The sequence below is a fragment of the Heloderma suspectum genome, chromosome 2 (assembly GCF_057233095.1).
Source record: "Heloderma suspectum isolate Gila_16-S chromosome 2, 16-S_ref, whole genome shotgun sequence".
NCBI lineage: Eukaryota > Metazoa > Chordata > Lepidosauria > Squamata > Helodermatidae > Heloderma > Heloderma suspectum.
The window spans coordinates 43,600,575-43,625,825 of NC_139459.1; the positions used below are offsets into that span (position 1 = coordinate 43,600,575).

General features: G+C 41.0%; 1 protein-coding gene across 2 annotated transcripts in view; it reads left to right on the forward strand.

Moving 5' to 3' along the window:
* Positions 1 to 25,251, forward strand: part of NLN (neurolysin) — a 50,178-nt gene that overhangs the window by 5,552 nt on the left and 19,375 nt on the right. For both annotated transcript variants that reach the window (XR_014787604.1, XM_084833326.1), the window contains exons 2-8: positions 5,425 to 5,681; positions 6,539 to 6,687; positions 15,714 to 15,821; positions 17,678 to 17,780; positions 18,427 to 18,587; positions 20,924 to 21,059; positions 22,559 to 22,925. Coding sequence is in view for 1 of the 2 variants with exons in the window: in XM_084833326.1 (XP_084689452.1) it covers positions 5,425 to 5,681; positions 6,539 to 6,687; positions 15,714 to 15,821; positions 17,678 to 17,780; positions 18,427 to 18,587; positions 20,924 to 21,059; positions 22,559 to 22,925 (1,281 nt within the window). In the remaining variant the exon portion in view is untranslated. The remainder of the gene's footprint in view (positions 1 to 5,424; positions 5,682 to 6,538; positions 6,688 to 15,713; positions 15,822 to 17,677; positions 17,781 to 18,426; positions 18,588 to 20,923; positions 21,060 to 22,558; positions 22,926 to 25,251) is intronic.

Below are 25,251 nucleotides of genomic sequence, written 5' to 3' on the forward strand. Positions count from 1 at the left end.
AGATAATAACATACATTGTTGTCATTCATGAGTAACAGTATGTAAATATGTGCAAGAATTTTAAAAAGTTGAATAACACCAATAACTACTTACCATTTTAATGGGATGTATGAGGTTGATAGGATGAACACAGCTTTTCAATATTTGGTGGAATATTAGATAAAGACACTCGCATTTCATCATCAAGCATTTTTAAGCTTCCACGTTTCAGTGTCTTTAACTTTGCCATTGTTGAAAATAAATGGCAGAAATCAAATCATAAGTGCCACGTGGTGGGTGGCTTGCTGTTTGCCACATTGGGTTTGGGAGGGTGGCCTCCCTTCAGCCAACAGCAGGGCTGCTGATTGGGAGCACGCTGATGCTGAGGCTTCTGGCCTCCACTGAGCTCCGTTCCGACTGGCCAAGATGGTGGACAGCCCGCTCAGTGCAGTCCCAGTACCAGGCGGCGGTTCCGCCTGTGTGTTACTTTGGCCTGGCAGCGCGGTGCAGAAGTCTGCGAAGGGCACGCCCAAAACCACGCAGGGCTGGTGGCTGCTGCCACTTCTCCGCGCTGGCGTCGGCCAAGCTCTGCTCCCAGGGCAGCATCTCCCTTCCCCTCTCTTCACCCCACACCTCTACCTTTCCAGGGAGCGCAGGCTCGAAGCTCCTCGCCTGCCCGGAGCAGCCCTCCCTGCTCAGGGGACGTCCAGCGGGCTGTTGTTCTCCCCCGCTGCCCTGCAGCCGCACTGAGGATGCGGGGAAGCCTCTTGCCCGAGCTGATTGCAAATTGCTCAACTAATTGCTCCGCTAACTTCGAATTCTCCACACTCCTCGTGCAGCCAGCATTACCACACTCCTCGCCGTACCACTCCAACACCGCCAATCACGTGCGTCCTACGTCAAGACGCCACATGATCCTAAAGCAGCTAATGTTAAAGCACCTAAGCCTTAGCTGCTAAGCCTTAGCAGCTAAGCTGCTTTAACATTAGCTGCTTTAGGAAGTTCCGGGGGAGGGGCCAAGGGAAGCAAACGTGGGTAAGGGAGCTCCGCCGTGCCCTTCCGCACAATTTTCTGCATTTCGCACGACACACCTACACACTGCTGGCGACACACTAATGTGTCGCGACACACAGTTTGGAAAGCTCTGCCCTAGCCACTTCTCTTTCCCTTACAAAATGTTTGCTCTCCTCCCACAGACACTAATACATATCTATCATGTGCATTGGCAGTAACGTTGTGTGGGATTCCACAGCAGGCTCTGGATGCATTTCCTGGGGCCAGGAAAGGGCATACCCGTGGGTCCTATATGCCCAGCTATGGAATGGCCCCGCTGTTGTGATGGGAATAGCAGTCATTCTTTCACTGTTCCTCTCAAAAGGGTCATTTGCAGGCTGTTTATCCTGCCAGGAGATCCAATCCCCTGTCTAAGAAAAAATCCTGAAACTTGTGGCTGCAAGGGTCAGTGGCTGCTCTCCTAACCATTGTTTCTTGGAGGGGGTGTAAATCACATTCTGTGAGACCTTTATGGCAGGGGTTCTGAACGCAATGCCCGCGGGCACCTACAATGGTGCCCATGAAGGGGTCCACAATGTGGTGCCTGTGGGCACCCACAAAACATTTTAATGCCCCCCCGTTTTTTTAGTATATGTACATGGATATGTGTATCTATAGCAATGAATACAAATGAAATGCATACAATTTACTAGCCATTATACATAGGTTTCTACAAAAGCATACCAAATATGCAAATAATTATCCATTTGAAGGTGGCGTCTATATGCCACCCGTTCAAATATTGAAAGCGCTGTAAAGTCCCCAATCCATTGCAATATAGGAGGTGAGTGTTTATCCTTCCAATGTTGTAATATCAGTCTTTAAGCTGTCAAAGGGGCACAGAGAATCCATTTACGCTAACGATTTGTTACGAACCATGAAGCAAGTAAATACTTTAAAAGAGCGTGTACATCAGTGAATATTAAAGACTACTCTAGTACAAAATTTATTTGTATAGTCTCATACCCAAAAGAAGCAACTATTGGTCCTTGCCAAAACATATGTTTAAAAGAAGCATTCACTGTATTGCACCTCCAGTGGTTTGCACCGCCAGCAATTAGCCAAATTAGACAATCCTTTATTAAAGAGATGTCGCGGTGTCCAATAGACATGAAACAAAAGTTTTTGCTGAATAAGATGCAGCCTAAGATCCACAGATGAGACAGGTAGATGCCAAAGCAGTGATCCACTGATTAGGCTTTTCGTGACAGTGCCCACAGCAGTTTCTCAAATTCCCAAGTGTGCCCACAGGTCCAAAAACTTGGGGAGGCTGCTTTATGGCATATCTGCAGTCACCATGTGTGGACTGGTGGTCCCTTCCCTGCATGGCTCCTGGTGGAGTTGCCAGGAATATGGTGGGAGCTGCTGGTGGTGTTGCTACACTTTATTAGTTTGCTTTTGCTGCTATTGTCTTGCGTTCTTCTGTGCTGCTGGGAACTCAGAACATTATGCTGTCGCAGTAGGACTGTTGGATCAGTCTGCCCATATTTTTGCATGCTGCCAATTTTATCTTCAGTTCTCTGTGTATTTATCAGCTCACTCCTTTGTTGAAGAGACAAGTAATTGATTTGTTTTGACTTTTTAATGCATCATTTGTCCTCTGCCTGACATTCTGTGGTTGAATTGCTGGGGTCTGGAGGCCTGCTGTTGAGATTAAATTTCAGCTCCACTTTACATCTTCAGGTTATCGTGGTGACCTAAATCTTGAAAACAGTTGTCATAAGGAGGTCTAAATGAAATCTGTGGTTGGAGCTTTCCCCCTGCCCCTTTAACAGGATTGTGGAATCATCAAATATGGAATTCAAGGTTCCATGAGAATCCCTGGGTTTATTTAGCCCTTGTGACTTGTAGAGAAAGTTGTTGGAAGTGTGGTGGCACTGTTTGCTGCTAACTTGGAAAACAAATTGCCCTTGGGATTAGGAGTGTTATGGGAAAGGGAGAGAGTTCAAAAAAAGAGACTTTTTTCCTCTCTCCCAAGTAATTACCTAAACCCATACTTATGAAACAGTTTTTCCTCTTAGTGGCTACTTCCCCATCTCTCCGACTTTTGGCTTTCCTAAATTACCTTTTCCCCCAGTACTACTATTGTCTTTCAGTAGAACCATTCTACCTTTCATCCATAGTGTTCCTTTGACCCATACTTTCCAGATCCATGCTACTCATTATTTATTTTATTTTATTTACTGCATTTATATACTGCCCAATTACCAAAGCTCTCTCAGCCGTTCAGAAAATAAAGGTTAAAACCACAATATATAAATAAAGCAATGTAAAATCTAAAACAGATTAAACCAGCCACAGAAGACAACCAAAGTAAAACCAACAGCAGAGGACAACAGCCGTGCAAGGATCTAAAAAAGCACAAACGTATTCTTACAGCAAAGACTAAAAAGGCTAGGAGAATAGAAAGGCCTTCACTGGCACTGAAAAGACCACAAGGTAAGCACTAGGCCAGCCTTTCTGGAGAGGGCATTCTGTTACCAGGATGCTACCATTGAAAAGGCCCTCTCTTGGTCCTAAGAGTTTTTTAATTAACAAAGTTTAAAGGGTTGATAAATAAAGATAAGGAAACACTCCTTTTTCACATGATTGTTGCTAGTAGATTAGTATATGTAAAGCACTGGCAATCCCAAGAATCAGAGAGTAGTACATTCAGTTATGGGATTTTGCGGGTCTAAATAAATTACGGGTGTAATCCTATGCATGTTTAGACAGAAATAAGTCCTACAACTCCCAGCATCCCCCAGGCAATATGGCTGGCTGGGGGATGCTGGGAATTGTAGGGTTTATTTCTATCTAAACATGCATAGGATTGCACCCTAATTTAGATTATTAGAACTAGCCAAGGAGGAAGGTCTTGTGCCAAGTTTGAGCAACAGTGGACATGATTTAAACAAAGTGGAGCAGTCAACAAATTGTAATGATTAGTAGCCCATTTTTGTTGTTAGAACAGGAAATGCTGTTAGAACTTGGCTATTTAACAAGCTGTTGCTGCTGCTCTTTCTTCCTTTGGAAAAATAACAGTGAAAAAGAAGGCTTCTTTCTTGTAGCCACCTGCCTCCTCTCATTAGCAGGGGTACCTGGAGAACAGGCTCCGAATATGGCCTTAGAGTCTGAGTTAGGTGTATACGAGAATAGATGCCTTTCAAGTAACCTGACGCAAAGCCATTTACGCCTTTAAGGTTAATACCAGAACTTTGAATTGCCCCAGAAATAGACAGTACAGATCACAAAACACTAGTGTAAAATGATCATATTGTCCAGTCCCAGCTAAAAGTCTTACTACCCTTTTTTTAGACTAGCTGAAGTTTCATTTTCAAAGCCCCATGTGCAGTACAATGCAGAAATCCAAAGGGAAGGTTCTCAGAGCATGGATAAATGTAGCAAGGCTATCTCTGTCCAGTTAGGGTCGCAATTGGTATATCAACCTAAGCTGATAAGAACTGCTCTTTGTGATGGAGGCCATTTGTGGACCCAAGAGCCCACCCAAACTATGATCCTTTAGGGGGAGTGCGATCTCCTCCAGAAAAGGTTAAACACAACCCAGCCAAGCAGACAAACCATCCACTAACAGAACCTTTGTATTGTCTGGATTGAAGGCCAAACTAAAAGTTCTTCTAATCACATAGAGCAGAGATTTGCATGATTGGTTTATTTACTTTAGAGTAAGCATGCATATGCAAAGAGAAAACTCCCTGGAAAAGACCCTGATGCTGGGAAAGACTGAAGGCAAAAGGAGAAGGGGACGGCAGAGGATGAGATGGCTAGATAGCATCACGGATGCAATGAATATGAACTTGAACACGCTCCGGGAGAGAGCGCAGGACAGGAAGGCCTGGCGTGCTATGGTCCATGGGGTCATGAAGAGTCGGACACGACTGAACGACTGAACAACAACAACAACAACAAAGCATGCATGGCCCTGATTTAGATCATGAACATGGCACTTCAGAAGGGTGCAGGTTTAAGCTTCTCCTCACCTGTTTTTATCCTGAAATTCCACATACGCATGAATTGGAGGGGGGTGTAAAAAAAGAAAATATGGTTCCAGTGGAATCAAGAATGTTTAGTTTGGCCTGGAGTCTCAAGAGTATTGGCCCTCATTCACTCCATTACAACACCAAGGCACTGATTCAGAACATCCATTGCCTTATCTGGATTACATCAAAGGAGAGAGAAGAATGAGGTCTTATCCTATACGTCATTTCCAAAACATTCCAATTGTAGGAAACTCTACAGGCTTTCATCACCCCTTCTATTTCTTAATATTTGATCTGCACAAATGCATCTGTCATTTCCATTCTCATCTTTGGGCCTTTTCCTACATTGCTTCGTTTACCTCTGAAGTTATTGCTTTACCATTTTTCTCTTCATTTTGATTTTTAATTGCAGAGCTGGTGGTCCAAGGATTTTACTCAGAATGACATTGGGAACAGAGATTACTACACTTTTCAAGGCCTCTTCCTATAGTGGAGTAGACCGAAACTTTCTGAAATGGGATCTGCCGCCAGACCAGATTAGAACAAGGACCGAGGAACTAATCAAGAAAACAAAGCAAGTCTATGACAGTGTTGGGATGCTTGATATGGAACAGGTCACTTATGAGAACACTCTACAAGCTCTAGCAGATCTAGAAGTGGAGTATTCTGGTAAGTATGTCATGTCCAATATCAGTCTCAGTTTGCACCAGAAGAGAGGAATTAAAATCTGAATTGGAAGCAGCTAAACTGGTGAAATACAATTTTTACGTACATCTGGTTGCAGCTAAATATAGTAGCAGTACCATTTATATGTTACCTAGTATGGAATTAATTTTCTGTGACATGATTTTGTGATTATTTCTAATTGTCTAGGTCAGGTGCGAATTTGACCACGCAGGGTGGTGTATGAATTCTGGACTTCTGTAGATCAGTCAAGAAAGCACAGTATTTTGCTGTGATGTGCAACCTGATAGCCTAAAGAATCTTGTATTTTATGCATACAGAGATCAGTTTGAAAATGCAGGTGTTATTAGGTAGAGTCTTGGAAAGCAGAGACAGGTTAGTGGGCAAGGAAAGTCCGTGGTCATTATTCAGCAGGACTCGTCAGCTCCACCGGTCCCAGTCCACAAGGCAGCCCCTATTGCTTACAGTAGCGATGCAACGCTTCCAGGAACAAGCCCTGAAATGAGCAGAAATGCTTGTATCTGGAAGAGGCAGCTTGTTCCCCTTCCAGAAACGAGTGTTTCCACTTATTTCGGGGCTTGCCTCTGGACGTGCTACAGCACCAATGCAAGCAGTACGGGCTGTTTGCGGACTGAGACCGGCGGAGCTGGCCGCACGCAGAAGAGCTGTGTTGGATACCGCCCCATGGTTCCAAGTCAAAAGTGTAGCTTACAGATGTACTAGTAACCATGTTTAAACTATAATTTGTTCATAATGGGAAGGTCTGTTCCTCTAAATGGCTTAAGATGAAGTGGTTTGTACAGTTATCTGGTATATTTTGTTTGCTTTTTGTCTTCTAATAGTGGAAAGAAGCATGTTAGATTTCCCCCAGCATGTCTCGGCTGATAAAGATGTGCGTGCAGCGAGCACAGAAGCCGACAAAAGGCTCTCTCATTTTGATGTTGAGATGAGCATGAGGGAAGATGTGTTCCAAAGGGTTGTCCATTTACAGGTAAACAGTAATAAGGCAACGTAATAGGTATTTGCAAAGATCTTTTTAATGCCAGTACCTGCAAATAGTTCTATATGTTCAGTGTTTTTCAGCATCTTTGTCGAACTTTGTCTTTCAAAATGGTACAAATGAGGATATAGGCTCTGTTTCATCAGAAAGCTGCAAGAAAGTTATGAAGTATTTAGCATCTTACATGCAGATTTGTTTAGATAGAAATGACCCTTGTCCACACAGCTGTTGTGGGCATGGAGATTCAGGGATTGCAACTGGATTATTCAATTTTGATCTGAAAAAAATTCTACCGAGCTTCTCTTAAAATATAACCCAAGTTGGGTTGCATCCAAACATTATGCAAGAACGCAAACTAAAATAAACTAGGAAGAAAAATTCACAACAATAAAAACAAAATGAATGAAAACAAAATTAAAACCATTCCAGAAATAACTCACAAGGACAAGAACAGTGGAATATAAACAGACCGAACAGAAAACCAGGGTGGGGTGTGTGAATCCAGAGATTTTATTTTGCCGACAGGAGCATCCCCAAGCGTAGTTTCATTCAGAACACTCCTGGTGGAAAGGTCCCTCAACACTCTGGAGCAGATTTTTGGAGTGACATAAGGGAGTACAGGGGTAGGGGGATATAAGTGAAAATAACCTCCTACCCTATTCATCCACCGTAAAAGCACCCATCAAAAGCTTCCTGCTGACAGAAGGAGCCCCTCTGTCTAGGGAGACTTTTGCTGGATCCAACCTAGGGACAATTTATATTGTCCCGGAGGCCTTCTGGAAGAGCCTGATGGGACTCCCCAGGAAGGGCATTCCAGAAGATTGGTGCCACAACTGAAAAGTCCCTGCTCCTAGTAGACACCCACCATATGTCAGTTGATGGGGGCACATAAGAGTAGGACCTCAGTTGAACAGAAAGCACGATAGGGCAAATACAGGCAAGTGGATCTAAAGGTACTTCTGTCCAAGGCTATTTAGGGCTTCAGAGTCCAAAACCAGTACCTTGAATTACACCTGGAAATGAATATGCAACCAGTGCAGATCATATAAAATTGGAGTAACAGCCTCCAATCGAGCAGTTCCCGCCAACAGTGTGGGGGCAGCAATTTGCATAAGTTGAAGTCTGCCAACACTTTAAGAGCACCCCTATATAAAATGTGTTACAGTAGTCAAATGTGGAAGCTACTAGACTCTCAAGCATGACTGACTGTGGCTGGGCCTGATGTCCCTAATAGAGGATTTGGGAGAAGCAGCGGCCAAAGCAGATGAAAGTCTGTCCTGGTGACTACTGTCACCTGATCATCCAGAAGTAGTGCTCTCTCCAGGAGCACCCCCAAGCGGTAAACATAATTCTTTAGGGGATTGTGACCCCATTCAAAGCAGGTTATATTTCTTAACCCCATATCAGTTGATGCACAAATGAACAGTACTTCTGTCTTATCTGGATTCAGTTTGTCTCCCCCATCCATAGGAACATGGGAAACTGCCTTATACCAAGTAAGATCATTGGTCCATCTAGCCCAGTATTGTCAACGCTGACTGTCAGCAGCTCTCCAGGGTTTCAAGTACGAGTTTTTCCAGCCCTGCCTGGAGATGCTGGGAATTGAACCTGGGACTTTGGCTTCTGCATACAAAGCATGAGCTCTGTTACCGAGTTGCATCCCCTCCAGGCCCTCACACTGATGCTTAGAGCTGTGGTTGTACCTTGGCTTGTACATGCCTATAGATTGGAGGCTTGTTTATTACAAGTAATATTGTATATATCACATTGTGTAAATATATGAAAATTGTTAGTAAAACAAGTGTGTGGTTATTCTCTCTTGCTGGGTCAGTTGACCAGCATTCAACTGCAGATGAACTATGAGTCAGCTTCATCACGGGTAAATTGCTCCTGTAGCACCATGATTGCATCTTGGCCCCTAAAGGTTTAGTCTGTTTTCAGTGTATTGCTGTATGATTGCCTGGGCTCAGATCCTGAGCCTGTAAAGTTGCAATGCATTTGTATTTGGTATGTCTTGCTAAAAAGGATTTTTCCCCAGTACCTATTGATACTTGTCAACTCTTCTTCTATAAGGATATCCTGGAATACAGGTTAGAATGTACAAATCCCCCCTTTAGGTGAATGGAATGGAGAAATGATGATGATGATAGAACCTGGGGTCATCATATGAAGCTGAATGGTGGGTGATTCAGAACAGATAAAAGGAAGTATTTCTTCCTTTTAACTCAGGAATTTGCTATCACAAGATGTAGTGATGGCCCCCAATTTGGACGGCTTTAAAAAGAGATTAGACAAATTCATGGAGGATAAAGGCTATCAATGGATACTAGTCCTGATGGCTATGTATTAACACTAGTATCAGAGGCAGTATGCTTATGTATGCTAGTTGCTGGGGAACACAACTGGGAGGGTCCTTTTGTACTCATGGCCTACGTTTGGGCTTCCCACAGGCAGCCAGTTGGCCACTGCGAAAAAAATACTAGGCTATATAGGCCTTTGGTCTGATCCAGCAGGGCTCTTCTTACATTCTTAAGTTATTTTTTCAGCACTGAGCCCAGCATTTGTTCTAGAAATGGAGGGTCCTGGATTGTTTTGTAACTGGACCTTTCTTTGTCTTTGTGTGTGTGCACGCATCTAAATAAGTCTTATTAGGTACCATCTAGGACTAAATTACAAAAGAAAATTGTCGCTAATGTTAAAACCTTAGGTTTTAGCAATGATATTACTTATTAGAAAATGGAAAACCTTGGCCATGTGCAGAAATAACATGTACCTTTCCGGGAAGGTGAGAAGTTTTATAACTCTCACTGGGTTGCATTCAAATTAGATCCTCCCTTATCTGTACTTTCTGCTCCAATAGTCACTTAGGTATGTGGGATTGTTTTTAAAATCATGCATCTCTATCCAAATATTTTGCTCATAGTTTTTAAAGACATGTTAGGGGGTTATGGATACATGTTGTGTGTGGAAGAAAGTAGCAATACAATCCTGCTCATGTCTACTCAGATGTAAGCCCTATATTGAGTTCAATGGGTCCTATTCCCAGGAAAGTATGGATAAGATTGTTACCTAAATTTTTTTCCACTTGCTACTTCCCTAACTTCTGTGTTTACTGTAGCATGTGCATGGCATATATGAGGACAGAATAAGAGAATACATACTACAGTTGAAAAACGGGCTGGTACTGGGGAAGGTTGGTAGAGTTGCACTGCCTCATTTACTTTCCCCAGTTGCTAAACATCTGCATAGCTGTTAATATAATATTCACTTGCTAATTATAGTATTGTTTGTTGTTTATAGTTAGCAGTGTGCAATAATCAAAGTAAAGGCAAGCCTTGGCCTTAGGCTTTCAGTCTATAAAGCTGCTTTTAACTGGTGTTGCAAATGCTGCACTTTTGTAAGGTCATTGAGCAGACTGCTTCTATATCCATTACATACACTGTGTTTCCCATGCAGGAAAATTTGGTTGCTCATGCATGCATCCCGTTCTGGCTACATGACAATGAAGTTCACCATTCTACCTTTTTGTTTCAAGTTAAAATGAAGCAGAACTTTTAATTCTTTGATTATTTGAGCTAATACTGCATGTTAACAGCCTAACAGTGCAATCCTATGCACGTCTACTCAGAAGTAAGACCCATTGAGTCCCAGGTAACTGTGCATAGGATTTCAGGCTAAGTCTTGCCTGGTTTTTCCACAGCATCCGCCTTTCTTTGGGTTACTTACCTTGAACTGACTTAACTATGGTATGATGGTTTGCTGTCACAGTTGTGGTTTTTTGAACAGGAGGATAACCCATCAAACTGCTTTTTCTAGTCTTGATGACAGCTGACTCACATTTGTGACACATTTCTTCACTGTTCGTCGGAGTGTTTTTTTTCTTTATAAGAAGAAACAATGCCCAGTCAGGATGCCTATGTCTAAAACTGTTGGTTGTCAATAGCGGGTACTCAGTAGCCTACAGGTGTTTTCCTGCAACCTGATTCTTGTTTTGCTGATAAGCAAAAGGAAGCACCCAGCTTGGCCTCTGGGCCTAAGTACTTCCATCATCTTGGTTGAATTAACATTCCACTCACAGAATGTGCCTCTGTCCCATTGCCACTGATACCTCTTTCTCTCTCACCACCTACCCATCCCATTCATGAGGGACCCTCAACGCTCTGGAGAGGCTTCTCAAGGGTCTGTTGTGGGCGGGGGGCGGTGCCAGGGAGAGGAGGGGATGAGAATGTCACCTTCGGCCAACTCCCTTTCACCCACATTTCTTGGGATTTATTTATTCTATTTACTCACTAAATTTATATCCCGCTTTTCCACCAAAAATGGCACTCAAGGCACCTAACAATAATAAAATACAGATAAAAACAGAATCTTTATTAAACCATAAAAACAAATGAATTAAAAGCACAACAATACAAGAAATAAGCAGCACCAACCAATTAAAAAATACCTTCAGCAACAGACCAGCTTATAAAGGCCTGCCTGAATGTAAACATCTTTGCCTGCTGGGACAAGAACAATAAAGAGGGAGCCAACCTAGCTTCCCTTGGCAGGAAGTTCCAGAACCTGGAAGCTGCCACCAGGAAGGCCCCGTCTTGCATCCCTACTAAATCTGCCTCCGATTCATAGACTGATACAATGAAACAAGCTATCCATTTATTTGTATACAAGGTTTCCATGGCAAAACCATGCTCAAAGTGGTTTTCAGCTACATCAGAAGATGTACTCAATTAAATATACCATTTCAAAATAATTCTCTAACAACTAGAAGTCATAACAAAATGTAAATAGTCATGTAAATAGGATAATCAAACATCTTGCATTAATAAAAATACACTAAAATTATTCCAGCAAGAATTCATACTAAAGCGAAACAAAGGAGAAAACAGCAAAAATGACTGCAGGATCAGCAGTCAATCAGGGCCCCACCCTCCCAGGTCAGGTGAAAGTGAGCCAGAGAAGCAGGGACCAAACCTTGCAGGACTCACAGCTAGATGGTCTCGAGGCACCTTCACCAGGAGGAGCAGCTTTTGTAGCTGGAGATAGAGCCTCACAGAACAAGTATTACAGGACTCACAGCTAAATGACTAGTATTCATAGAATGATACAATGAAATGACCTGAAGATCTCTTACCTAGTTTCTTGCCTGACACAGTCTTACGTGCATCAGTCCATAAATACCTATATTACCACCAGCATGGCCAAGGAGCCTGAGTCATTTGAGATGTACATCATTTGGTGCTGTGACTGGGCCATAACACAGGCTGGAATATAGATTGGGGATGAGGCTTCTGGCAAGGTAGGGTGAGCTTGGGATATCGGAAATCCACTTGTGGGGAATGAAGAACATCACCTGACTTGCGAGACCCTGACTTAGGACTGGCCTTTCAACCAGTTATGAGTTACTGCATTAGGGAGCTGCAGAACAAGCATTAAAGACAGGTATCCTTGCCTGTAGTTTGTAAAGTTACCTCCTTTCCTTGTGACTATAGAGCTTGCCTATAATCCTATCTGTTAAACTACACCACCTGGATTAAGTGTCATGTGTCAGAACAGGTGAATGAGATGTCCCATTCCTGTACAATTTTAAAGGAATATTTGAGTCATTTATTTTTTATTTAAATTTCTACACAATCTAATCCAAGCACAATTTATCTTGTATTTAGTATATCCAGAGTTACTAATTCACCTGGTCTATACCTATTCCAGTAGTTAATAAATGGTGTACATGTTTTATGGGAAAGTCTGTCTTGAGTTCATCTGTCTTTTCCACAATGGTTTATAACTGGTAATTTTGCTCATGAGCATGATAGTCCATATCTCCCCCGCTGCTGCCACCCCCTTGATGAATTGACGTTATATGAGTTGTTTTCCAACAAGATCCATGTTACGCTCAACATGTATGCTGTCATCACAGTGTAATCCCTAGATGCCTAATCTTTAATATGTCCCAGAGGTATAGTAGCCCATCAGTTTTATTTCAAAATCTGTAATTGTATTTATACTACTTATAATCTTGTTCCAGTATTGCCTGACCAGACTACAAGACCACCATTGTGAGCAAAGGTTCCTTTATATTCTTATACCTCCAATGTATATTTCTAGAAACATTCTAAAATTTTAACTGGGGTATAATACCACCCGAGAATAGTTATGTTTAAAAAATTCCCTTCAATTTCAGTCATATATTGTTGTGGAACTGATGAACTACAAAAAGTAGCAATGCAGAAAAGAGTAGCAATAGAAGATGCACATTTGTTTTATACTTTGTAACACACATAATCTATGGATCCTTTTGGTATATGAAAAAGTGGAGGGAATTTAAAAGATAAGAGTAGTGAAGCTAGCGTTACCACATCATAGTCCATTTTTAAATACATGTAAGAGAGCCAGTGTGGTGTAATGGTTAGAGTGTTGGAGTGGGACTTGGGAGATCTGGGTTCTAGTCTCCACTCAGCCATGAAGTTCACTGGGTGACTTTGGGCCAGTCACTGACTCTCAGCCTAACCTACCTCACAGGGTAGTTGTGAGGGTAAAATGGGGAGGTGGAGGACTATGTAAGCCAACAAGGGTTCCTCACAAGAGAGAAAAAGGTGGGATATAAATGTAATAATACTATAAAAATACAAAATAATAACTTATTGGAACACTAAAAAAAACACTTCTGCCCTTTCCAAAAATAAGGTTCTCCTGTCAAGGCAACATCTCCCTGGAGTAACTGTTCTCATCTAACACTTTATGTATATTCTAATACCCATCACCTGTAAGTCAAAGGCTCAGGCTGAAAGGTGAGCCAAAATTAAAGTGACCAGCCATGCCAGACAAACCCTTAAAATGCTGAAATTAAACTGCAGATAGAAAACTTGTTCAATATGCAAGAGGCTATTAACTTATATGGGTTAAATAAGAACAGAAAAATAAATATTTTCATTCAAACCAATTCAAGTGACATAGCTCAACCTTGGTATCCATTCTGCCTCTTTCCATGGTAATAAACGAAGAGAGCTTCGGCTATTGGGCGGTATAGAAATGAAATAAATAAATAAATAAATAAATAATAAACAGTAAGTGTGAGTTGAGCCTTTCAGCTGCACAGAATGAAATGAAAACTCAGTTGATTTGTGTCGTCAGTTTGTAAAATGGTCTATATAGTGGGCCAGATTTGGGGATGGAAAAAAAAAGACAACTTGGGCAGTGGGATAGGATATGATCTAGTGGCCCAGATCTTTAACCGTGATTAAGTGACTTGGAGCTTAATGGGTCAATTACCATAGCCAATACCTTTAGTTTCTGATTAACAAAACTAAACAAAGTCGATGTGGGGTGGTACAGAGTATTTTCTCTGAAGAACCATATCTCTGCAGTCACCCAGGAATTCTTGTGGCTTATGTATCATCTTGGACACCATCCAACCACTCTGTTAGTGGTTTATCCGTACTCTCCTCTCTTTCTGTACTGAAATGTGTCCTACTCAACAAAGGTGCTGATAACTTAAGTGTATTGTTGCTGGCCCTGTATACTGAGATGTAGAAAAGGAAAAGATCATGTTTTGTTTGCAAGCTTTGAATGTAATTGGAGACAGAAGGATGCCTGACTGATATTTCCCAGCAAAACAATCATGGAGTGTTCTTAAAGCTTAAACCATCTCTCTGCTTGATCAGCAGTATGACATCCTGATGTAAAATGCTTGGAAGTTACTCCTTCTTACCTCTTCACTGACCCTTCCAAGTAAGCATGCATTGATTGTAGCCTAATTTAGTTATATATGCCATCCTAAAAAAAAAATGACTTTGTCTCTGAGCAATGTGTGACAACTCAACTGTAACATGATACTTTATTTGCCCTTAACATTTGCTCCTGTGGAAAAACCCAATATGGCTTGACAGCTGGCAGGCTTCACTCTAGAGTTCCTTTAACAAAACCAATATTTACCCATTAGTCTTGTATTAGATAAAATTATATTCTCACATGCCATCAATTCTGTGCATGTTTGTGAAACAGAGTGCCTGAAGCTATATTACTGTTATCTTATTGGTGTGAGCAATATTGGTGTGAGTAGATTAAATAGGTTCATTTTTCAACTAAGACATGCATTAGTCCCCATTCATATCTAGGTTCCGGCATGAACTCACTAGGTGGTCTTAGGAAAGCTGTTACGTTTTGGCCTTGGCTCACCATGCATAATATACTGGTCTACCTTATGGGTTGTTGTAAGGATTATTAGAGTACATACGGTATGTGAAACTCTCTGAACACTCTAAAGCAGGCATGAGCAGATTTCAGGCTTGTGGGAACTACTTTGTTTTTTACTAGAACCCCAGGACCCATCAATCAGGACCTGTTGCAAAAAAATAGTGGCTAGGTTAGAGCCAGATGCCAAATGGTGGCTTAGGTGGCAGAGCCAATTACCTACTGAACTCTCTAAGCCACTGGTGTACCATATACCTGCATATACAAATATAAATCTACATCTCAGTCATTACATGATCAAGGATTCTAACAGCCATAAAGAGTTAAGACACCTGTTTTTTGTTCTGACTGACAAGGGTTTCTGACTCTCAGTTGTTTAACAATCTACTGCATATCATCCAGTGATCTACCAGTAGATCCCAATTTATCTTCTGCCCGTCCCAGTTCTGCATAAATGCTTTATGCAGCATATTAACTTTTTGGAAGACAATCTTTCCATCTTGCTATGTGGTAGAATTTTGATCCCTGCATTATTGGAATAATACAGCCTTATATTTACAAGAAAAAGGTACAATGAATTTTTTTAAAAAGCTATCTACCACACCGTATAAGCAAGTTACTTCTGCAGATGAGATACTCTTCTGATATCAGAGAAAGCATGGATGTTTTCATTTGAAAAGTGATTAGTATAAATAAGTCAACCTATAAAACCATTCCATAGCACACAAGAAGTTAGGTAATAAGCAGTTCTGGTTGTTCCTTAAATGCTCACTGAGCTTTTAATATGATGCTACAAAATGGGTAAACGTTATTGTGTATTTGCATTTCAGAAAACATGTGACATTGAGGCTTTAAGGCCTGAAGCCAAAAGATACTTGGAGAAGTCAATAAAAATGGGGGAAAGGAATGGACTCCATCTTCCTACAGAAGTGCAGAATGTAAGTGTGATATACTTCAACAGTAAAAAAAGAGGCAAATCTCATATATTTTTATAAGCATATTGTGTGTTTTCAGTTTACGTTTTACCAGTCTTACTAACTTACCCTGCAGTGCTATACGTGTCTACTCAGAAATCAGTCCCATTGTTTTCAGTGGAGCTTACTCTTTGGAAAGTGTGTATAAGTTTCCAGCCATAGCGGTAGCCTCTAGAAAGTAACAGTGATAAAAGAAGAACATTTCAAGTGATACAACTTTGTGGCTAGAGCTTTTGTTAGTTTATTTATTTGGTGCTGTTTGAAATTCTGCATTACGTTGACAATCAGATCTCTTAAACTTTCTATATAACTGAGTCAACAGCCATCTAAAAGCTATGAGGTGGTTAGGCTAGCATTGTCAAGAATATTGTGCTTTTAAGGCCTGGATATTCACATACCTGGTCTGGGTAGTGTTGGGCTACAGATGATAGGAACTATGTTTGAGTATTACTCACTTCTTACCTATAGGTCGCTATTTCTCCTTTCCCAAGTGGCATATAGCCACACAGAGAAGCTGTTATCTATTTTGAGTTTATGTACAGTTGGGAGTAGAAATCATGTTAAGGCTCAAAAATTGTAGATTTATTTATACAATATTTGTTGATACAATATTTTGCTTATTGAGGAAATCAGTCTTTGTTGCATTTCCTCTTCTCTCTCCCTTCAACTCCAGCACCAGTAAATATTATTTACTATTTTATTTTATTACTCTTATATTCCACCTTTTCCCCCAAGATGCTGAAGAAGGCATCTGTGGCTCACCACACATTTCTGTCCTCACAACATGTTGTGAGACAGGTTAGACTGAGAGGAAGTGACTGACCGAAGGTCACTGTGAGCTTCACGAGGATTTGAACTTGGGTCACAAGAACATAGGAAGCTGCCTTATACTTAGTTAGACCTTTGCTTCATCTGCCCAGTATTGTTGACACTGGCTGGCAGTAGCTCACCAGAATTTCAGGCAGGAATTTTTCCTGCCCTACCTGAAGATGCCAGAGATTGAACCTGGGACCTTCTGTGTATAAAACACGTGCTCCACAACTGAGCTATGTCCCCTCCCCAAGGATCTCTCCAGTCCTAGCCTAAAATTCAAACCACTTCACTACACTTGCTCTCATTAGCCAGTTCCTATCTTACATTCAGTAGAACTTCCTACTTATCGTGTTAATATTCAAGGCACTTCAAATATACCCATTAATAACCAAATGATGAGTGTGGAAGCTCCCACAGACATTGGGTGAAATCCAGTTGTGTCCATCTACTGACAGAACAGTATCCGCTAGTGGAGCAGATTCTCCCTTCCCCCTCCCCCACAGCCCCCAATATATGCTCAGGAAGGTTAGAGAACATCCAGAGCACATTTTGTGGACATGCAGAGTGCTGCAGGGGGGATGAGAGGACCATCACACAAGTGGAAGTCTGCTCATACAATGTTGGATGTAGGCCAGTATTTTAAACACAAAAGTATACAACTGTCTTCAACTGAAAGTTTAAATGTTTCAGTTGAAGACATATTGAAATAAATGTGATATGTTAAAAGTATTTTCTTAGGAAATGAATTAGTATATTAAAACAGTTCTAGACTTCAGTTTTTTCATACAGATGTTCCTCTGACTTTTCCATCTGTCTAATGATTGGGACCCCAGCTAAACAAGAAGCTCATTTTCAGTGGCTTGATAGCTTTCTTCACTTTGTTGTTTCCTCTGTATACTCTTTCCTTGTGTCTTTTAAAATTTGTGGTAAAATCTGGGACAAAACCATAGGAATGAAATATATAATGTACAACAGTGTATAATCTATTTTTATCTATTTATCTTAAGGAAATCAAGACAATAAAGCAGAAACTGAGTGAGCTATGCATAGACTTCAGCAAAAACCTCAATGAAGAAAATACATTTCTGATATTTTCTCAAGATGAACTTCGTGAGTACATCTGTTTAAGAATTGCTGTTGAGGAGAGATCTATAAATTTAAGAAATAGCACCATCAAATTGTTAACCTCTATATTAGTAGCAATCTTCCAGGTGTATTTCAGCATTGTTTCATATGCTAATCAGCTTTATGAATTATTTCTCTACCATTTTGATTTGATTTTACTTTAATTTTTATTGGCCTGGCCATTATATTTCCACAACTGAATATTGTTGTTTCTTTAACATGTCTACTGTGAACTATTTCTCTGTTCTCAAGGTTGCTGTCTTGTCCCTGATTTTCATTTTCCTAGGTCATATTTTTACACCTTGAAAATAACATCTTTTTATAAATTCCTGTTACTATCAATTCAGTGGCTTGAATTTGGAAAGATGCATTTAAAAATATGTTTTCCCTTCGTAATGGATTGGCATGTTTACATGTGTTTGTGTTGTTAATAAATAAAATGCTTGTTTATGTGAATTTATAGTCAGTTAGCATGTAACCTTCAAGTCTGTGGTTCCTTAAATGCCTCTTGAGAGTAGAAACAAGTTGGTAATTAAACAACAATAGCCATTCCAAACACTTCTCATATTGCTAAAGGGAGTATCTGAAGATTATCCTTTCATTAAATCCTGTGATAAAATCTGTTTCTCAGGTGCCCTTCCTGATGATTTTATCAGTAGTTTAGAGAAGACCGAAACAAACAGATATAAGGTTACTTTAAAATATCCCCACTATTTTCCTGTTCTGAAGAAGTGCAGTGTTCCAGACACCAGGCAAAAAATGGAAACTTCTTTTAACACCAGGTGCAAAGAGGTATGAGAAATTTGTTCCATCCGTAATAGAATGAGATAAAATGTAGGGAGAGTATGAACCAAGCAAGTTATGTGAAGGGCCGTGACTCAGTGGTAAAGCATGTACTTTGCATGTAGAATGTCCCAGGTTCAATCCCTCATATTTCTACCGCAAAAGCAATCTCAGGTAGCATGAGACCTTGAAGAACAGTTTGTTTTTGTTCGTCTGTTAGTTGACAGTCAGATATACATAGATAAAGCATAAATTAGCATTCAGCCATCAGGAATCCAGAATGAATTACAAAATAAACTGATGAATAGAATTAACAAAATAAAGAGAGACCAGCCCTGTCCCTTTCTGTATTTCTGCTTTATACACCTTCTAAGCTGTAATGCCTTCCTGTTAGCTTTTGTTAATTTAATTGCAGAAATGAAAAGGTTATTTAAATTGACAAGAGCATTGCAGACCTTTGGGGACAGGGTGATTTAAAACACCTAATAAATAAAATACAAGTTTTCAAAATAGATATACCCTGAAGTCATGTGTATTCTCATGTACTGATGTCTTGTTCCCACTCCCTACAAGATAATTTCAGTGAATTATAGGAAGTTGTGGTATTGTCAGCACTGACTGGAAGCAGCTTTCCAGGGTTTCAGGCAAGAGTCTTACCCAACCCTTCTTCTTGCCAGGGATTGAACCTGGCACCTTCTGCGAAGGAGGTGCTCTGCAACTGAGCAATGGTTTCTCCTCTTATTCTGTCTGTAATCATTGGGTTGGATACAGACTTAGTGATGCTTAAAATTAGCCCGCTGAAATAAATGGGACTTAAGTTAGTTGTGACTAGCTTGCAGCATTGACTTCAATCTAAGCAGGGATCCAACCCAATATAATTTTCATTTCAGAAGTAAAAGTACGTAAATATAACAACGTCCACATTTTGATTATTTTTTCATGGCGATGGCGAAGATCCTCTGTGATAGAGGTGGGGAACCTCAGGCCCAGGAGCCAAATCCAGACCTCCTGGGGTCCCAGTCTGGACCTCCAGCATTCTTCAGAGGGCCACCCCTTCCCCCAACTACCAAATGTTTGGTGATTTCCTGGCTTTTGTGCATTTTTTCGCATTCTAAAAGGTTGAAAAGTCTCTCCTAATGCTTAGTTACTGGCAGTGGCAGCAAGAGCTGTAATACAGTATGCTGGTATTTTTGGCCCCACCCACCACTGGATGGAGCCCCTAAGAGCTTCTCCGTACTTGAATTTGGCCCTTGGGCTGAAAGAGGTTTCCCACTTCTGTATACTAATACTGTCTAGGAAAATGAACTACAAGAGAAAGTTCACATATTTAAAAGTGTTTCAGTGCTCTTATTTTACTTTCTTGCAAACAAATTTTCCTAACCTTGCTTACGTATGTGACTGTAGGGGATAAATCTGGCTACTTAGAGTTGTAGTTCTGAAATGTGCAAGCAATAAAAGTACCTACAGAAAAGTTTAAGCTTGTGAAATGCTTTAGATGCCTTTGTGATTAAAGATACAACTGAACATAAATTAATGGGATTAATTACTGGGTGGGGAATGAGTTAGCAGCAAAACATAAGAAACTGGCTTGTTTAAAGAAGATTAATTACTGTTTATTTAAAGAAAGTTATGTCATGAGACAATTATGACACTAGTTGTCATGTTTTACATTTGTAAAATGACATGTTGGCAGGTGTCAAGATTACAGGGTATGATAACAGCTTTAGGAATTGAGTAGCAAATAACTAGCATAATTTAGAGGACAATATGCATGACTGATATCTTTTCAAACTGAGCCTGTTAGATTTTTTTTCTCCTTTCTTCTGAAAATCTAGCCACCCAATCTTATGAACAAATGGAATAAGAAAACACTGTGTTCTTTATTTTATTGGATCCATTGGATCAGAGAGTAAGCTTATGTCAGAGTCACAATAATACACACAAACCTATGACGCTGTGGAGCTGTGCTGCGTGAGGCCATTGGTCCACCTAGTTCAGTACTGTCTACTCTGACTGATGTCAGCTCTCTAAGACCCTGGCAGAGAGCCTTTTTCCAGCCCTGATATGTGAGATCCTTTTAACTAGTGATACCAGGTAGTGAGTCTGGAAGAGGAAGCATACGCCTTTCCACTTAGCTTTGCCCCTTTCCAAATAGAACACATGTAAATTATAGATACTATGCTACAAACGCAGAGAAACGTTTGTCCAAAAAAAAAAAAAAGCATACAGAACATTAAGCATATTTTGTTCAGAATGTGCATAGTCGTTGCTGTAGCTGAAAATGCACTTTGGTTTATTCTTTCCGTTGTATGAAATGGCTGTAAACTTTAACTTTATTGCCCTAGGAAAATGTTAACATTCTTCAACAGTTACTTCCTTTGAGAGCAAAATTAGCAGACCTTCTGGGATACAACACACATGCCAACTTTGTTCTTGAGCTGAACACTGCAAAGATCACAGACAACGTTACAGCGTTCTTAGGTCTGTAAAAATATTAGACATGGTAACTTAAGTCATGGGGAAGTATTTATTGTGAAAATGAGCTATAGTTTTCAGAGTTTTGTGGGGTAGGGGAAAGAATCTGCTGAAGTGTGTTCTACTCAGAATAAAAAAATCTATCCAACATAATTGGGGTTACATGTATAGTTTGAGAATAAAAGAAAATAATTATGGTATATGAGATTTAAGAAGACTTATTTAAAATCTACCTAGCACATTATTAATAATTTGTCAGTTGGAAGCAGAAGTAAGCCAAGCCAAGCAGAAGCAGTTAACATTCCTAAATCTTGTAGATTATAAAGCGGTCCAGTGCAAAAAAAGTGTGCAGTTGCACCCACCCATGTCTAAATGGATAGGTGATTTATTGACAATTAAAAGTCATAAAATGTGGCCAAGGCCACGTCAATCACTTATGTTTCACAGGCTATGAAAAGTTCCCTAATGACACCAACCCAGTTGATTAAGGTCCTGCTGTAGTTTTGACCATAGAGTAAATTGTCCTGCAGGAAGCAGTTTGCTTTTGTTTTAATGAAATTATTCTTCTACTAAATGCAATCCCAGCCTTTAATCAAGGAGGAATTAGTTGGGAATTAAGTATTAAGTAGGAATTAAGTAGACACTGTCCCATTAAAACAGGCTTTTGCCAATTTACCGCATCAGCATAGGTCTCTTATACGTAACGGTATTTGATGTTCGTTCTTGGTTCTCTGTTTCTGTTCAACTACATACTGACCTGAAGATTTGCACAATCATTTTCAGCCATGATGGCTTAAATAAGCCACCATGGTTTGAGGCATGTGCCAGAAGCCCATGGATGCCTGTTCCGTAACCCACCCCCTGTTGTTGTGTCATCCGAACCCAGCAAGGGTGGGTTGTTGGCATGGTTAAAAACCACCTAGAACCCATGAGCTGTTTTAGGGCTGTTCCAAGGTTTCCTCCCTCAAGCGGCGGTCTTCCCTGAGCAGAGTTCCACTCAAGATGTTCTGACAGAAAGGGAGAAGGAAGCGATATTTGCCCATTTCCCTCTCCCTCTGCAGCCCCCCAATGCCACCTCTCAAGCTGTTCTGGATGGTTTCCCTACCCTCTGGAACAGATTTTCAGCGGGCTGCAGTGGGAGTGGGGCAGACAGAAAATTGCCTCTTCCCTTTTCTGCCAGTGGAAATGCTCCGCTGGATTAGAGTTCCTCAACAGAAGGAAAGAGCCTTTCTATCTGCAGGAGGCAGATACTGGATCCAACCCATTGTTTATGAATAAAATTGTTTATAAAGTATTAACTTCTCTTGTAATGTAAAAACGTAAGGGCCCTGATAGATCAGACTAAAGGCCTGTCTACTGCAGCATCCTGTTTCCCATACAACCAGATGCCTCTGGGAAGCCTACAAGCAAGACATGAAGGCAATAGCCCTCTCCTGGTGCTGTACGTAGTATGATATGGAATTAAAACAAGCTCTTATAGTCAGTGTTTAATCTCTGTTTTGCAGATGATCTAAGTAATAAACTTAAGTTTTTGGGTGAGGATGAGAGAGCATTTATTCTAAACCTAAAGAAAAAGGAGTGTGAAGAAACAGGTTTTGAATATGATGGAAGGATTAATGCATGGGATCTGCATTATTATATGAATCGCACAGAGGAGCTCAAGTACTCTGTAGATCAAGAAAAGCTGAAGGAGTACTTTCCCATTGAAGCCGTCACGGAAGGGTTATTGAATATTTACCAGCAGCTGCTGGGACTTGTATTTGAACAAGTGGGTGATGCTCACGTTTGGCATGAAAGCGTTACTCTTTACACAGTAAAGGACAGTTCAACAGGAGAGGTTTTAGGGCAGTTCTACTTGGACCTGTACCCAAGGTAACTCTGATTTCTATCTCTTTTTTTCCTTTAGAGCTGTTGTTTTTTCTCACATCCATGTTTAATTGACTTATTAATAAACTAAGGTTACAATCCTTTTCTCACTTAGGAGTAAGCCCTCCTAAAAGTGTGACTTGCTTCTAAGTAAACATACATAGGGTTGCACTGCAAGATTGCTTTATTCAGGTGATGGCCTTGGTTTAATTTCTTTATTTTTTAAAAGATTACAGTGAAAGTGATCGTAGTTGGCTGCTTGGGGAGAGTGTGGGGTGGAGCCTAACAGCCATGGCATGTGCTGCTCCTTATGTGTACTCTCTTTTCCCCCGAGAAGGAATAATTCTGGGGACTTTGTTGCCTTTGGCATTCATATGTTTAGAAATGGGCTATTTTAACACTGCTTCCTGCTAAGTACTACTACTGGAATCTATTCAAGGACACAGGTAGAACCTGAAGTGATTGTAAGTGCCAAGCGCCACTAAAGTTAATTTGTTTTTGTGTTTGCAACCTGGCTTTACTTCACGTGACTCGAAGGTTAAGGTGTGTTCCAGCCTGTAGTGTATGAGACTGAACAGGGCACTTGGGCAGAAGTAATTTCTAAATCTCAGGCAACCCTTGGAACTTTTTTGTGGAGCAGAAAACATATACTGCTGGTTGAAGGACTTGCCTTGTTGCTCATTCAGTCTGCATCTTGAAGATAAAAGAGTGCAAAAGAGCTTAACAGGAAACCTAACTTTTACCTTGATTAAAGTCCACTTACCTAAATGGAGGGGATGCCAAATGCTTTCATGATGCTTTGGAACATGAAAGGAAACCATTTTTCTGTTAAAGGATATATTCCCATGGTAATAGCCATCAGGCCCCATACCAGCAGTGGGCAAGGCCTAAGCCAGTGGATAGTGGGGCAAGAGCCAAAAGTGGGTGGTCCCATCCTATCTGCCTGTCTTTTTCTCTCTGCCATTTCCTTCTCTCCCCCCCACCCCCACCTATCAGTTCAGACCTTACTCTTGCCTGAAGTCAGAACTGCTTGCTTGCACAGGACTTTTCAAATTAGGCTGAGGGTTGCAGGTTGCCCATTTGTGCTTTGGAAGTTTGTTTCTTCCCATGCAATGCAGTTCTAACCATAGTTACTTGGAAGTAAGACCCACTGAGTTCAGTTGTGACTTAATCTCAAGTAAGTGTGCATAGGGTTGCAGCCTCAGCATCCTGGAAAAGGACAAGCAAGAACTTTTAGTACTTTGAGCAGTTTTTAGAGGAAGTATGTATTACCGTAAGTCACTGCAATTAAATAATTTCCCTTCTTCCTCATGAAGACTATAGCTCAATTTAGATGTAGTGCTGAATAAGGGTTTCGTGATTGGGAGCACCCCTCTGGGCTCATGTGTTCCCTCCACCCCTCTTTTTCAGGGGAAGAGGTGCCCTCCATCATTTCCACCCTTTGTGAGGTTTTTGCCTAGAAGCCCTTGGTTTGACCAATGCTGACTAACTTAGGAAAATACCTGTATACTATCTGAATCCGCTGTCATTCCTGTTGCCATGACCTTGGAACCTCTTCTCTGTTCTGGGATTTGCAAGGGCTTTTTGGGTCTTGCTTCCCCTTGGGCTCCTGGTGGTAGGCTGGGATCATTTGGACATAGGCCCTATTGGTAAAAAGATCTCGTAGATGATCCTGGATACCAGTCCCTCAACAACCCCAGAACTTTCCATTTAAGTCTATCTCTATTTAAAATTGTCAGACTATTTGAGAAGTCAAACTGCTTAGAGGTAGGTCCTTTACACAGCAGGGTAGTTTGTTTTGCTGTAGTGTGCTTCCTTAAACCATGATTCTATACCAGTAGCCATGTAGGGGTGGACAGCTCACCAAGGATGAGAGAGCCTTATACACCATGTTCTTCAGGCCTAGATGCTCCTGAAAATGCTTTATTACCAGGGTGTCTGGGCCTTGTTTCCTGTGGGAGGCACAGGAAACGAGTGTCCTCAAGGGTATCCAGGCCTGAATGATACTGATCCCTTATTTCTAGGGCATAGTCTGAAAGCACATGAGGCAGCCACCATGCTGAAGCTAAGCAGGTCTGGGTCTGGTCAGTGCTTGGAGGGGAGACCACCTAGGAACCACATGTAGCCACCTTGAGTTCCACAATGGAAGAAAGGTGGGATATAAGTGCAATAAATAAAAATAAATAAATTATTCCAATCTCTTATAACCCTCCAAAACTTGTCACCATCCTCAGTTAAATTGTTAATAGATCTGAATCCTCCCCCAGGATTGTACATTATCTGTATATTTTGCCCCAGAGGGCAAATAGCAGCTCTGAAGGTGGAGGCCATT